Source organism: Nilaparvata lugens, chromosome 4, assembly GCF_014356525.2.
Source record: "Nilaparvata lugens isolate BPH chromosome 4, ASM1435652v1, whole genome shotgun sequence".
NCBI lineage: Eukaryota > Metazoa > Arthropoda > Insecta > Hemiptera > Delphacidae > Nilaparvata > Nilaparvata lugens.
The window spans coordinates 43,785,127-43,801,499 of NC_052507.1; the positions used below are offsets into that span (position 1 = coordinate 43,785,127).

Sequence of the window (16,373 nt, forward strand, 5' to 3'; positions counted from 1 at the left end):
CATCTGGCGGGTTGCAATCTGGTTGGAGATTGGCAGGACAGAGGAAAGTTTTCTTAAGTCTTACAAGTTGAAGGAAGGAAAACTAGTACAAAACTGAAAGAGAAGGAATATGTTGAGCATTTTCTGTTAAGGTGCCCGATGTATGGTGGAATAAGAAGACACTATTTAGAAAAATTCACTACAAATGTGGTTACTGACGATGACAAACTCATGGTTTTACTTTCGAACTTTACGGAGCAGAAAATCAACCGTTTGTATGGGTATACAATGAAAGCAATCGAAATCAGATCTATGATAATAAACACTTGAATAATGTCCGATAATTATAGTCAGGGAACAGAGATTATCATTGAAAATATTAAAAGTATTCGATGCTCATTTTAGACAGTTAAATGAGGAATGCAGTGAGCTGAATAAAGTAAGTTTGATGGGGATAGATTGAGCTCTAAAAATAAGATAGTTGGAAGAGATTATTGCATGTGTGACGGATTATTATATAAAAATGTATTATTGGATATATTTGTCTAGAATTGATTATTGTTGAAGTTAATACTGTTATTACTCGTTTCGTTTATAAAATAGGAATAGGTAGATATTTAAAACTGGAATGTTATTATTGTTGATTACTATAAATGGTATTTTTTTAGTATGTGAGAAATGTAGTATTGGATAAATTTTTCAAAAAATTCATTATTTTTGTAGTTGAACTGTTATTGCACGTTTATAAAATATGTATAGGTATATATATTATATGGGAGTGCTATGATTGATAGATATGGGATTGTTATTACATGAAAATGTACAGATAGATATTTTATTTTAAAATTTCAAATTTGTCGAATGTGATAGATCTATTCTTCTGTATATTAGGAACATATATACTTACTAAAGTACTCTTACTTGTGATATATATTTAAAGCATTATTTAAGACATACCAGTAATGTGATATCATAGAATGTAATGACTGTATTCGAATCAACTCGTTTGTATTAGCATATGTGCTTGAAACAAATAAATTTATTCTATTATTTTATTAAATCTTCAATACTTTACTCTCACATACATTGATTCATTGACTTGAATCAAATTTATAATTATACTAGGTAGTTATAATTAATTAGGTAGTTCAAATATTAATTTGTGTATCATATGTTCATATAGTTTGCGATTTCCATCAATTGCAAATTAGGATGATTTCTCTAGTATTCTTTCTGTTTGCAAAATGTGAACGATTAGTTTTGATTGCATAAAGGTAGTTCACATATTAATTAGTGTATCATATGTTCATATAGTTTGCGATTACCATCAATTGCAAATTAGGATGATTTCTCTAGTATTCTTTCTGTTTGCAAAATGTGAACGATTAGTTTTGATTGCATAAAGGTAGTTCAAATATTAATTTGTGTATCATATGTTCATTATAGTTTGCGATTACCATCAATTGCAAATTAGGATGATTTCTCTATTCTTTCAGTTTGCAAAATGTGAACGATTAGTTTTGATTGCATAAAGGTAGTTCAAATATTAATTTGTGTATCATATGTTCATATAGTTTGCGATTTCCATCAATTGCAAATTAGGATGATTTCTCTATTCTTTCAGTTTGCAAAATGTGAACGATTAGTTTCGATTGCATAAAGGTAGTTCAAATATTAATTAGTGTATCATATGTTCATATAGTTTGCGATTTTCATCCATTGCAAATAAGGATGTTTTTTCTATTCTTTCTGTTTGCAAAATGTGAACGATTAGTTTCGATTGTATGAAGGTATTTTAAATATTAATTTGTGCATCTTATGCACGAATAGTTTGCAATATTTTAAATATTAATTTGTGCATCTTATGAACGAATAGTTTGCAATTTTCATCCATTGCAAATTAGGATGATTTTTCTTATCTTTCTGTTTGCAAAATGTGAACGATTAGTTTCGATTGTATAAAGGTAATCAAATATTAATTTGTGTATCTTATATGTTCACATAGTTTGCGATTTTCCTCCATTGCAAATAAAGATGTTTTTTCTATTCTCCTTTCTGTTTGCAGAATGTGAACAATTAGTTGTGATTTTATAAAGGTATTTCAAATATTAATTAGTGTATCATATGTTCAATTATAGTTATTGATGGAATAAAGGTACGTCTTGCAATGCATTTTTTATGTAATAAGTTGTTTTATGTTTATTTCCCAACATTATTATTTGTTATATGGTATTTCATCAGAAACAATTCAAAACATAGTTCAATACATGCTTATTTTTAAAATCAACCACTACCAATTATCCCAAGTTTCCCTAACAATATTCAAGGCACTGTTCCAGGGTACGAAATTAATCTACAAATAATTTTGAAACTGTCTGAGATTCCTTGGTTGAGATAGTAGTGTGAGTAACAAATTGGCGGCTGAGTAAGAAACAGTGGATTTTTGGACAGTTTGAAAATATTACTAGAAACGTGTTTTCGTGTGTGTGTGATTGGCGAGGGGGGTGGGTGAAAACTTACAATCCCCTATAATTCCCTTTGGGCTGAGGTAGATAATCTTTTATTGGAGGTAGAAAATAGTAGAAAATAGGTAGAAAATCTTGGCATAGTAGGTTTGTTTAAATTCGAATGTGGCCGGGCCAGAGACATGCTGTTACGAGGGGGGGGGGTAATCTTTAAACACTCAATAACTTTGTCTAGTGATGAGCTATCGATTCCGTTCTTTGTGGAATATGATAGCAGAGCTTGTGTACTACATATTGGCTCATTTAGTTTTTCAGAAATTCAATCATGGCAAGACTAGAAACGAGTTTTCGTGTGTGGTGATAGGCGAGGGGGGTGGGTGAAAACTTACAATCCCCTATAACTCCGTTTGGGTTGAGGTAGAAAATCGGTTATTGGAGGTAGAAAATAGTAGAAAATATTTAGTAAATATTGGCATAGTTTGTTTGGTGAAATTCGAATGTGGCCGGGCCAGAGACATGCTGTTACGAGGGGGGGGGGTAATCTTTAAACACTCAATAACTTTGTCTAGTGATGAGCTATCGATTCCGTTCTTTGTGGAATATGATAGCAGAGCTTGTGTACTACATATTGGCTCATTTAGTTTTTCAGAAATTCAATCATGACAAGGCTAGAAACGTTTTTTCTTGTGTGGTGATAGGCGAGGGGGGTGGGTGAAAACTTACAATCCTCTATAATTCCCTTTGGGTTGAGGTAGAAAATCTTTTATTAGAGGTAGAAAATAGGTAGAAAATCTTGTCATAGTTGGTTTGTTTAAATTCGAATGTGGCCGGGCCAGAGACATGCTGTTATGATGGGGGGGGGTAATCTTTAAACACTCAATAACTTTGTCTAGTGATGAGCTATCGATTCCGTTCTTTGTGGAATATGATAGCAGAGCTTGTGTTCTACATATTGGCTCATTTAGTTTTTCAGAAATTCAATCATGGCAAGACTAGAAACGAGTTTTCGTGTGTGGTGATAGGCGAGGGGGGTGGGTGAAAACTTACAATCCCCTATAACTCCGTTTGGGTTGAGGTAGAAAATCGGTTATTGGAGGTAGAAAATAGTAGAAAATATTTAGTAAATATTGGCATAGTTTGTTTGGTGAAATTCAAATGTGGCCGGGCCAGCGACATGCACGTGACCTATACATATTTTAGCCAATATCTCCATTATGCGTGATTCGATTTTGGTTTGGTTTGAGGTAGAAAATAGTAGAAAATAGGTAGTAAATCTTGGCATAGTTTTTTTGGTTAAATTCGAATGTGGCCGGGCCAGCGACATGCACGTGACCTACACATATTTTCGCCAATATCTCCGTTATGGATGGTTAGATTTCAGTTTGGTTTGAGGTAGAAAATAGTAGAAAATAGGTAGTAAATTTTGGCATATTTGGTTTGGTCAAATTCAAAGATGGCCGGGCTGAGAGGTCATTGACCTTTCTATATTTTTGCTCATATCTCTGTTATCCTTGAGGTAGAAAATCTGTTATTGGAGGTAGAAAATAGTAGAAAATAAGTAGTAAATCTTGGCATAGTTTGTTTGGTGAAATTCAGAGATGGCCGGGCTAACATGTCCCTGGCCCGGCACTTTAGTTTATCCAATATCTCTGCTATCTTTGAGGTAGAAAATCGGTTATTGGAGGTAGAAAATAGTAGAAAATAGGTAGTAAATCTTGGCATAGTTTGTATGGTGAAATTCGAATGTGGCCGGGCCAGCGACATGCACGTGAGATAAGATTCCAGTAATATTCTTCATAAGTATATTATATTTTGCACTAGTACAATCCAGACTGCAGTATGGGATTCTCAGCTGGGGGGGGGGCTGGTGCTTGTAAAAGTGTTACCTTGGAAAGCTGAGTATTTCAGAATAATATAATTTGTATAATGTGCAACAGTACCAGAATATAAAGTTCTTTTCCATTATATTCCTTCATAAGAGCATTACCTCTACAACATCTTTTTTGTACATAAGTTAAAGTCTTAAAGTTATTGTATGTCAGAGCTGGCAATATTGGTACAGATAATTTATATTACAATACAAGAAGAATCACACAATAGTTATTTGTGCAACTAGTGCGCAAAGTGCCACTTTGCTGCACCGAAAGAAACGTTTACGCACGAGCCGTAGGCGAGTGCGGAATGATGGTTTCTTGAGTGCAGCAAAGAAACTTTGCGCACGTATTGCACATTAAATTTTTCCTACAGTTACCATAGAATGTGAAAAGTCAGTAATAGACGGTGAACATGTCCTATACCAAATAAAATGTTTGTTTGTGCAAATCTTTAGTATTTTTAATGCTGATAATAAATATTGCAACCATCCCACAACAGAATTATTTCAAATTCAGTCTGAATGACAATAGAATGAATATTATAAAGTTATATGAGATTCAATTATAATAATACTTCATCTACAAGAAGTCATCAGCAAGTGTAGAAATGACCATAAATCACTTGTCTGGATAATATATGTATTTTGAGCCCTCAATGAGCCTCACAAACGTTATACTTTACCCGTGACTAAGGGGCGATTGCTGAGATCGGGTCTGGCTAACCCCGGCGCAACGTTGGTCTCAGCTAAAAAATCGGTTTGCTGAGATCAAGTTTAGCCGTCGGTCATCTCTTGGTCGAGAGCAACTTTGATCCGCGGGTTTAGCCAGACCAACGCTCAAGTTTAGCCAGACCGAGGCGCAACTGGAGGAATCCACAGGGAATTATTGTTGCAATGTTGGCAACAGCCATCTCGAATGCTACTTTGGCTCTCACACGCTGTTTTTGCGTATTGCTTTTGCACTCTCTCACTCACACCACTCCCATCATTCGTTTCTTTCTTGTTTTTTCTTTTTCCCCTCCCTCTCTCTCTCTCTCTCAGGCATAATATGCCTTTATTAGGGCATATTGAAGAAGAAAAAAATCAATCAATCTCATTCTCTCTCTCTCTCTTCCCCCCACTTACTCCCATTCTCTCTCTATTTCAGTCTCAATCCTCTCTTGACGGTCGTTACAGTGAACACATGAACAACTCCTCACCTTTTTGGTGTTCATTTGGAATTCATTTCCATTTATTTCAAAAATGTATTTTTTTCTAGCGTATTGTCCAGCTAGGAATTTAATGTAATATTTTTCCATTACTAAACAAATAATAGATATCGCCGCAACACTATGTATAATGCGACATGATGCTGCAGTACTCACATAAATCGCCCATCTCTATGTGGACTACCATCAGCAAAAAATCTGAGAGCAATCAGCACTTCTCTTCAGTTTTAAATTCTGATACCGTACTCGCCGACTTGAGGTATTGGTTTGTAATAATCCAAATATTCAAGATAATCTATTATTCACTTCATCCACTCACAAAATCAATTCCACAGAAAGGATCACGCAAACGAAGGGTCGCTCATCACCATCTGGACTCAACTTAATAGTTCAATTATGCAATGCAGACTATTTCTGCATCCAGTGATGATGCAAGCAAACGCAGCTGCCTCCAATTAGCAACAATCAACCCCACATAGATATCATCATCTCACACTCTCTTACAATTACAACGTATTTAATACAGTTCTCCTTCATTACTGGTGTAGGTGCAGTTACATATTATGTTCAAACCAATTATAGATAGCATCGATACTATCGTAGCCTAGATTCGTAGAAGGTAATCGACCACTGATAGAAATTGAGTCAAAAGAATTGGCTTCCAATTTAATATATTTTTAGACATTGTTTAAACCAAAGAATATATATAATATGAGTGTTGAGAGAATATCAGAATGATAATAAAATTATGGGCTACTCAGTGAATGGGCTAGTGCGTACTGCCAGAGACAAATAAATAGGTAACTTTCAAACAGTATATTTACTCTTTGGAACTGCGTATAGCGAATACTTCAGAAAGATCTTTTTGAAGTCAGTTTTTTTTACCATCTTTAACAATTGAAAGTTCAATTTAACATGTATTGATAATTGTTCATTCAGTTTCATGCATGAATATGAAAAGATCATGTATGTAAAACAGTTCATGTGATTGAAACGTAGTTCCCTTAAACAATGCTCCAGCACCTTTTTTTAGTATGGTACCCACAAAATGTCCTAGTTATGTTATGATTAAAGAGTAGTTTCCACCGGGGACAGGAGGATATACAAATCTCCAGTAATATCTGGGAACATGGATATATCCCCCCCCCACAGTAAATATATTTTTTGCACTTTAGTAAAAATCATGAAAATCATAGGTTTGTAGACTATAGCTTTGAAACTATTTTTTTAAACAATTGAATGACTAATGAAATTATATTTCCATTCTATTTGTTATATGAACTGAAATAGCATGGCCTATGATAGTTTCTATGAAAAATTAAATAATGATTAGCCCACTGAACATAAAGAAACTTCATTATTAGGATGTAGTTTGTTAAGTGGAAATTGCTTGAAATCACACCAAATTGAGGGTATTTTTCTTAAATTTTCTGGGGGAGACCCCCGGATCCCCTTTTCGTGAGAGGTAAAAAATTTCCTTGTTGTTTGAAGGTGTTTTCATTTTCACTTTATGTTATAATATTTTAAACATTAGTGGAAAAACATTTCAAATATACCTTTATGGGTAATGAAATTATTCAGAATTCAAAGATAAACCCCAATCTGACATTGGTTTTTAATAAAATCAAAAGAATAGCTAGTTAATAGCTTAATCCCGAACTTAAACCTGCCTCCTAGCAGGTCTAAGTTGGAGTCTAAAATCATCATTTTTGCTCCTGAGATCATCTCATTTTAGCCTGATCCCGATCTCAGCAATCCACCGAGATTATCTTTTAAACTCGAGTTAATCTACGCTTGAACTCAGCAATCCACCGAGATTAATTTTTAGCCTAGACTGGATCTCATCAAACCAATTTTTAGACCGCCGGTTTTTCCCTGCGATAATTGCCGGTCGGCTAACTTTTGCGCTCAAGCTTTCCTGATCTCAGCAAACCGATTTTTGTTCTGCGGCGCAAAAACCGGTCTTTAGCCAAGCACAAGAGATAATCCCGATCTCAGCAATCGCCCCTAACAGTTTAATATTCTCCTATCCGAAAACACAAAAGTTATGCAGTAAAACTTTGCTTATTATACTTAAACGGTGCCCATCAATTTGTTTTATTGATTAATTTGTCTATGCGATCAAAGCTGTAAGCTTATGTTTTGATTTTTCTATTAATGTAAATAAATAAGTTAATAGGCCCAGGACTGATCAAGGATTAGGCTAGTGATCAGCCCTCAGGACAGACTTCTAACCTGACCATTCTATGAAATTTTCATGTGTACCATTTATTCCAGTTCCAAATATCCTCAATTTTGAGTCTGAATGATATATTATACACAATTAGTGTAAAAATATAGTTTCAGCTTGTTTTTTCTTGTAAATACATTAGTAAACATGTCAATTTGGCCTTTCTGCTTTTCTGGCCAATCGCCCAGTAGCCGCATGAAACGTATAATTAAGGTTATAGGCCTACTGCATTATTTAAAACATGATTAAATTATATTATATAGACATTACATTTACCTGAAATGCTGAACTTCAATCATTCAAGTCACTGTTGAGTAAACAATATACTGTAAATCCAGTGTTTTTGATTACGCTATTCAATAACATCTATTCTGTATTCTGTTTCTAATTCATCAACGGCATTCATTGAAGTTGTTCTACGAAAATGTGAGTAGAGATGTTTCGGGGAGTTGAAGAACTGAATAACTTTTTTTGAAGTGTAAATATATGTTTCAAACCTAATGAATACATTATTGTTTTGAAAATATAACCTTATAATCTTAGTAATAAGAGTAACCTAACCACAAAAGTAAATAAAGATATAAAAATACTTGATTCCTTGATCATAAAATTGGTCAATGAATGTTTCCAATGTCTTCCAGTTGAAAATATAGGCATCTCACACATAATAAATCGTTCATGATAACTTGAATAGAAATAAAATACTGATATTGAATACTATCAGAACTTCTTGTTTATTTACTGTTTGATATTCAATATCTCACGGTAATAATCAGCTGTGTTACAAAAATTTCCAGCCAGCAACATATTCAGGTTTACCAACATTTCTTTTACTTCGCCGCACTCTACCGTCATAAAGCGTGTTAACTATTTTGTGTTATGTTGCAAATTTGGAGTGAGACAAAGTTTTTGCTGCACTGAAATCTACATTCCCGCACTGGGTGTGGGAATAAGGTATTTTGCATAGTATAATTTATTGATGAGGGAATAAGCACTTTTTCGGGTAATTGTAGGAAAAGAATGTTTCGTTTACGAAAAGTCAATAAATCTATTTTCAAGCAATCGGTCCATTATGTAGCTCCAAAATACTTCATAGTCCAGTCAAAGAAAGGTTATAGAGGGAAATGTTTGGAAGACAATTTTTGACCCTGCAGTTCTGTTTAGGGTAGTAAGGAGGTAAACATACCAAAAGGTACCATTTTTTGGTTTCTTGCATTTAACTCAAAAACTATGTATCTTACAAACATAACTGTTACATACAAAATTGAAGCTTACATAATTTCCTACACTATTTATCTCACAACTTTTTCTATATCTTCTCTAGTTTTTGAGATATCCACTCTTGAAGGTGTGACATTTTTGAAAAAAACACGTTTGCCTCCAATTTTTTTTCAATTTTTGCTCATATAACTTTTTAAAAATCAATGAGAAAATCCATTCTGATTATAAGCTTATAAAGCATTGAATTCTCTTCAATTTGATGTATAATTTTGCACTTTTACTAATGTCCCTACACCTTTTTAGTGTTGATTGTGAAATCTTCATAGAGCATTAAAAATTCTCTTTGAAATGATGTATTATTTCACAATTCCAAGTTTCCCTTCCATTGTTATAGCAGCTACAATGTAGGGGGTGAAATTTTCATTGCTGCAACAGTTAATCGTTTGACAATGACATTGGAAGGGGGAGTCTGTGACACAATTTTTGACTTTGCAGTTTAATTTGGACTAGTTAGTAGGTGAACATAGCAAAAGTGCGCATCTTTATCCCTTCTGTTGAAGGTGTGGAACCGCTAAGTTGACACTAGTTGCAGCAATGAAAATTTCATCCCCTACATTGAAGCTAATATAACAATGAAAGGAAAACTTGGAATAGTGGAATAATACATAATTTCAAAGAGAATTCAATGCTCTACAAACCTACTATAAGCATCAGTTTTTAGGATGCATTGTTGGAGAGTTAGAAGCCCTGAAATACCAATACATTGGATAAAAACCTGTCATTTCAACAATTAAACACCTTCAAGAGCGAATATCTCGGGAACTGTTCGGAATATCACAAAATTTCACTGAACAAAAAGTGTAGAGAATTTATTAAGCTTCATTTTCGAATGGTTAGTTATGTTAGTTGAACGCATTGTTCTCACGATATGAGCGTTGGAGCAAAACGCTGAAAAATGCAACTTTTAAACAACCCTCATCCCTTAGCACATGAGCAAGAAATGTGGACTTTTGATATCTTCTTCTCCTAACTAGTCTTAACAAAGTTGGAAAGTCAAAAGTTGTTTTTAAAACATTCCCTCCAAATTCCTTTGTCAAATTGGTCTATTGTTGCAAAAATAGAGATTTCACAATCAACACTAAAGATGCTGCAAAAGGTGTATGGACATTCGTAAAAGTTTGAAAATATACATAAAATTGAAGAAAATTCAATGCTATATAAGCTCATAATCATCATGGATTTTTCCCATCGATTTTTAAACATTTATATGAGCAAAAATTTTTAAAAAATTGGAAGCAAACGTGTTTTTTCAAAAATGTTACACCTTCAAGAGCGGGTATCTCGAAAACTAGAGAAGATAAAGAGAAAGTTGTGAGATAAGTAGTGTAGGAAGTAATGTAAGCTTCAATTTTGTATATAACAGTTAGCCTACATCCGTAAGATACAAAGTTTTCGAGTTACATGCGAGACACCAAAAATGGTACTTTTGAACCACCCCTCTCCATTAGCACATTAGCACTGAACATTTTTTTGGAATATCTCAAGAACTATTACCCTAATTGAATGAATATATATGAACTCAAAACCGGTCAAATTTCTTGGTTCTTATTTTGTTCTAAAAGTAAATTTTGTTATCATGGCAAGTCTGTTGCTTAAGCCGCCATTTTGTGACACCGTTAAGTGGGAGGAGACTGTCTAGCTGGGCCAATGGCAGGCGTTCATGCCCTTGACCAGTAGCAGTACTCGCCTACTAGTATAAATTATGCTGCTCTTGTATTTAGTTTTAGTTTATCAGAGATTGACAATGGTGTAACAACCGAAACCGGTCTTTCTAAGTATCAATAAATCTGTGGTTTTTGACAATTTCTTAGTATTTTTATTTAATTGTTATTTAATGTAATAGATTGTTAAACTCTTCTCAACCTCCTCTATAGATTTTACATTATTTTTCTCTCCCAAACATTTTGATGATGTACTTATTGTATGAATCAATCAATCGATAATGCTGCATTCCATGGCCCATATACTAAAGTGCCCCCCAAATGTGAACCAAATACTTCAACCATCCATTCCATGTAACTGTTTCAATGTTGAAAAAATACATTGGAATTTTGATTATGATGTCAGTTGTGAAACTGAATAATATTAGAGATTATTGGAACAGTAATTTGGGGAATACTTTGATTTCCAATACAATGTCTGTGAATGAGTTCGAGAATATCAGAAGGTTTCTTCATTTCAATGATCAATCCCAGTGCAAACCCAGGAATCATCCAGAACATGACAGGCTTTTCAAAATTAGGCCTGTCATAGATCATTTTGTGCAAGAGATTTCAATCTGTTACATTGGAAGCCAATTTTTCTGTAGATGAGCAAGTATGTGCTACGAAAGTGCATCACTACATGAAGCAGTACAACCCCATGAAGCCTCATAAATGGGGCTACAAGTTTTTTGTATTGAGCGGTATTTCAGGCTTTGCTTATAATTTCGAAATCTATTCTGGACAGGAGAATTCACAAATGCTGCCTCATGAAACTGACCTTGGTGCTTCAGCAAATGTGGTTCTGCGACTATCGCAAATTGTACCTGAGGATCAACATTATCAAATCTATTTTGATAATTATTATTATACGACATTTCTGTTGCTGCTTCATTTAGAAACCAAGAATATCCATTCTCTGGGCACAATAAGAAGGAATCGGTTTTCTGGACTCAAGCTGCCAGATGACAAAGTGCTAAATAAACAACTGCGTGGAACCTCCTATGAGAATGTGGCTACAATAGATGGGACTGAAGTATCAGTTGTGACCTGGGTGGACAACAAAGTTGTGACTCTTGCCTTCACATTCACTGGGGAAAATCCAATTGGAAAATGTTCTCGCTATGACAGGAAGCTGAAAGAGAGGATTGAGGTGAGATGACCACAGGCAGTGGAAGACTATATAAAATTCATGGGAGGTGTGGATCTTTTGGACATGATGATGGCAACCCATAAAATCAGCATGAAATCCAAAAAATGGTATTTTAGGATTTTTCACCATTTGATTGACCTTACATGTGTGAATGCATGGTTATTATACAGGAGAGTCCATGGTAACAAAATGATCCAAACTAAGTTTCGGGAAGAATTGGCAGTTTCACTATGAAAAATTGGACATAGGGAAATTGCCAAAAGAGGAAGACCTTCATCTTCAGGTGTGCAGACTGGCATGGAAACAAAAGAAGATGTGGCCCAGCAGCTCCTCAGCCAACAATTGATGTCAGGAAGGATGGGGTGGAACACTGGCCATCCTACACTGAAAAAAGACTTCGATGTAAATTACCAGGATGTAAGGGCTTTACTTTCCTGAAATGTGACAAGTGTGATGCCAGCTTGTGCATCAACAAGGACAGGAACTGTTTTGTAACTTACCACCTTGCCTAAAAGTTTTCAAGATCATGGAGAGACATTTTCAAATTTTTCCATCTTGTCATTTGTTATATAATTTGTTCTTTTGATTTAATTTCACCATCTATTAGATAATAAGTCATTATGAGAGAATATAAACGCCCATTTGATTAACTGTATGAATTATCCAGTCACTCATATTCACCATTTCGCCAAACTTGGTTCCATAAACGTGAACATGAATTTTTGAATTCATACTCCATGATGATGCAGATATGCATCATACTATAATTTGGTCTGGAATATGTGTTAATGGTAGGTGGGATTTTTTTAAATATTTTTCCCATCTTATTAGTGATATGCTGGTGTTGGAAAAAAATATTTCAGATGGAATTTAAAAATCATGTAATAAAGGGTTAAAGAGTTTGACAAATTTACGACAAAACTTGAGTTTGTGGCCTAGGCCCGACTTAACATTAAGATGAAGCTTCAGCCCTGATAACAACAGTACGTAGTCGGCGCCTATGCTTCCTTCATGTGACTCCATACTATAATTTTATTAGCACGCGCGGCTCAAGAATCATGGGTTGCGGAAAATTTCAATTTTGATGAAGATTATGTAATTTTTTTTCTGATGTAGGTAATTTTTTTAGTTTTCTGGACATAAGGTAGTTGTCTTTCACAACTCAAAATTGTCTACAGTGCAAAGAAAGTCTAGTCTAGCACTTGCTAGTCTAACTCTAACATGAATGACCTATTGATATTGAGCATTATTACAAGCCATAACCATATCGCATCTATCTACTTATTGAGCCTTGTAAAGATTAGTTTAGATTTTATCTAAATTCATCCCAAATTATAGAAATGTTTTTTGAAGTTTACCTTACCTTAGTTTTAGAGAACACAAGTTTTAACAACTCAAAAAGGGAAATTAAGACGACGATTTCCGACCCGATCACCCGATGAACCAATCAAGCTGGATTCAGATTTCAGAAATTGAGTTGCCATTGACACAGCCTACCTGATTAAACCTAAAATAATATTAATTTGATAAATTTTTATCGGTAGATTCAGTTCACGAAACAAATATTTTTTACACAGAAAAATTTCAATTAATGATTTCTTGAAAATTTAATTGATTACAAACTGTTATTATTTATACTCATCACACATTACAGGATTACAGCTGTTCGACACAGCTCAGAACCACATGTATGTATTACAATTTTAGGTTATGTTTCAATAAATGTTTCTATTCCCTTGCTCAATCTTGTATAATACCAGATAATATATCTAATTATTAGATTTAATACTTTTCATTTCCGTTTCAATGGAAAAACAAGAAATAGAAAAACCTCAACCTCTTTTTAAAGCTTTAGATGCCGATGATCCGGATCCAGAAACAACTGAAATTGAGAGTTTATGTCTAAATTGTGGTGACAATGTAAGTTGGGTTTTAGTTGAGTTACATGTTTCATAATTAAATTTATTCTTGTGTAATGTACATTTTGCAATTAATTATTAGTACCTAAATAAGAGCCTCAATAATAAAGATCAATCTTTTTCAAATTAGTTCTCGAGTCCTGAATAAATTAAATATCGATATTTTATCACACATTTTTTTTTGTGGCGTGATTAATAGTTTCTCTTTTGTTCAATCAAAATATTGTTGTACTATGGACAAATCAAGGATGTCTACTTTCAACTTACGAAAAATGTAATCAATTTATCAATGAAGTTGTTTTGTTGTTTTAGAATATAATAACTAACCTACGGTATAATGCTTTACTTTATTTTTCTTTTTACCACCTACCATAGAGAAACGATAGCATAAGTAGATATCCCATGGTATAGGGCGTTTATGTCGCAACTTTTACTGTTATCCCAAGCCGATAGTTCACGTAGTTCTTTCCTATGCAGCTGTGTGACGCTGGTAGTCTCTCAAATTGTGCCGTTCATACACTATCACCCCAACAAAACAGTAAAAATTGACAATAATCGACAGTAATCGGCTTGAGATAACAGTAAAAGTTGCACATAAATTCTCTATACCATGGGATATCTACTCACCCTATTGTTTCTCTATGCACCTACTTATATCATTGAGATCAATATACATTAAGGTATAATGGTGCCTTCAAACGTCATATTTAAAATACTATCGTTTTGCTTTAGACCGCATACTTATTAAACAAAGTAGTCTCTTTAATTGAATTACCTACCATCCAATAAATAAATGTAAATTATTTTATCAAAAGAAGTAGGCTAGTTGATGAAATGACTAGTTTTTTTTTTGTCTGGCTCAACTGTACAACAACTCGCCATTTAAAAAAACGTCTTGTCTGAGCTAATTACACACTATCACACTAATCTGAGTAATAAATATTATATGAGAATGTATGAAATCTGGAAAAACACCAGTATTTCATGTTTTAAAGTTAAATTATGCGTTAGGCCGAATACGCAAAGAAAGCGATAACTGCAGTGACTATAAATAAATGATTATATAGTCTCTGTAGCGATAACAGACGAATGTAGCCAAAGCGAGTTGAGTCTGTAGTGTACATGTAGTTGGGCAGACTTGGAATGTTATTGTTTGAGGTAATATTTTGCTACTAATGGTTCGGTCTGTTGTTGTTTCTTGTTTCAATAAGTTTATTTTATTTTTCACAATCCTTTGACAAAAATTTTAATTATTTGAATTTCCTATCTAGGTTATCAGACACCCATGTTTATGACTTGTGAAATGAAGGTTTTTGACTTTTTCGATGTAATTTATGGACTAGTGAGGGGGTTGGTTTATTTGCCAGGAGAGCTAGCCCAAGGTAGGTTTTAAGGCTACGCCCCTGGCGGTTAGGCAGGCTTATACTATAAGTTTAACGTCTTAACAATTTTGTTTACTTCTGTTACTAGGGTATTACGAGGCTACTGCTTACTAAAATTCCATTCTACAAAGAGGTGGTGCTCATGTCATTTGAATGTGAGCACTGTGGGTTCAAAAATAATGAAATTCAACAAGGAGGCCAGTTTGAAGAGAAGGGTGTTAGGATAACGCTCCATGTAAATGAGCCACGTGATTTGAATAGGCAAGTTATCAAGTCAGACTATTCGTCCATTAAGATTCCAGAGATTGATTTCGAAATACCATCTCAATCTCAAAAAGGAGGTGAGTGATACATTTTAATTCAATTTGCTAAAAAAGTAATTTATCAATAAGACTTGAGACTATTGATTTATGATTTTCGAATAATTTTTTGGTGGAAAATGGCATAGAAAATGCTAAAATTTATCGCGTACAAGTATTGACCTACGGTATTCTCTCAGAGTAATGAATATCTTATTTAGTACCTTGACCTATAACTTTAGTTTCTACTTCTAGATGGTTAAAATTCAGTTCTATATAATCAATTTCTATTGACTACCTCTATTCATAGTTTTTTATTTTACAGAAGTGACAACAGTGGAAGGAATTCTTGAACGAGTATGCATAGCTTTGACGCAGGACCAAGATCAGAGGAGAGAAGAAAACCCAGAAATAGCGGAAAATATTGATAGATTTGTTGAAAAAATTGTTGGTTTGAAGTCTCTAGATTCTCCTTTCAAGATGGTGAGTTATTCATTCAACTATTACGTAGAGGTAAATGTATATTGGCCAATATACACTTAATAACTTTTTAATAAATTTACACTTTGAAGAAATCACGGATCGAACCAGTTGAGAATAATTATGGAGAAAGCTATGAACGTAGGCTATAGGCTAATTGGAATAGAAAACTTGACGAATTGTTCAAATTAAAAAAAATTACCCATAGTTGTATCTATATTTGAATTTCCCATTTTCTATAGAACATTTTTTTTTTTTTTTTTTTTTTTTATCACATTACTATTGCTATCTAGTCTTGAGACTAATGAACAAATTTTATCAAACCTAATTTACTAATTGTATATAATATGGACTACAGTGAAACTCTCTTTAGAATTTCTTACTGCTACCTAATAATAATTATT

At 33.8% G+C, this 16,373-nt stretch overlaps 2 protein-coding genes across 2 annotated transcripts in view; one reads left to right on the forward strand and one right to left on the reverse strand.

Moving 5' to 3' along the window:
- Positions 1–13,577, reverse strand: part of LOC111049751 — a 32,311-nt gene extending 18,734 nt beyond the window's left edge. Inside the window, exon 1 of the mRNA XM_022335911.2 lies at positions 13,253–13,577. The gene's annotated coding sequence lies outside the window, so the exon portion shown is untranslated. The remainder of the gene's footprint in view (positions 1–13,252) is intronic.
- The window catches only part of LOC111049752 (zinc finger protein ZPR1), a 59,911-nt gene continuing 57,090 nt past the window's right edge, over positions 13,553–16,373 (forward strand). The window contains exons 1-3 of the mRNA XM_022335913.2: positions 13,553–13,809; positions 15,279–15,531; positions 15,815–15,972. Of these exons, the coding sequence (XP_022191605.1) occupies positions 13,696–13,809; positions 15,279–15,531; positions 15,815–15,972 (525 nt within the window). The 5' untranslated portion in view covers positions 13,553–13,695. The remainder of the gene's footprint in view (positions 13,810–15,278; positions 15,532–15,814; positions 15,973–16,373) is intronic.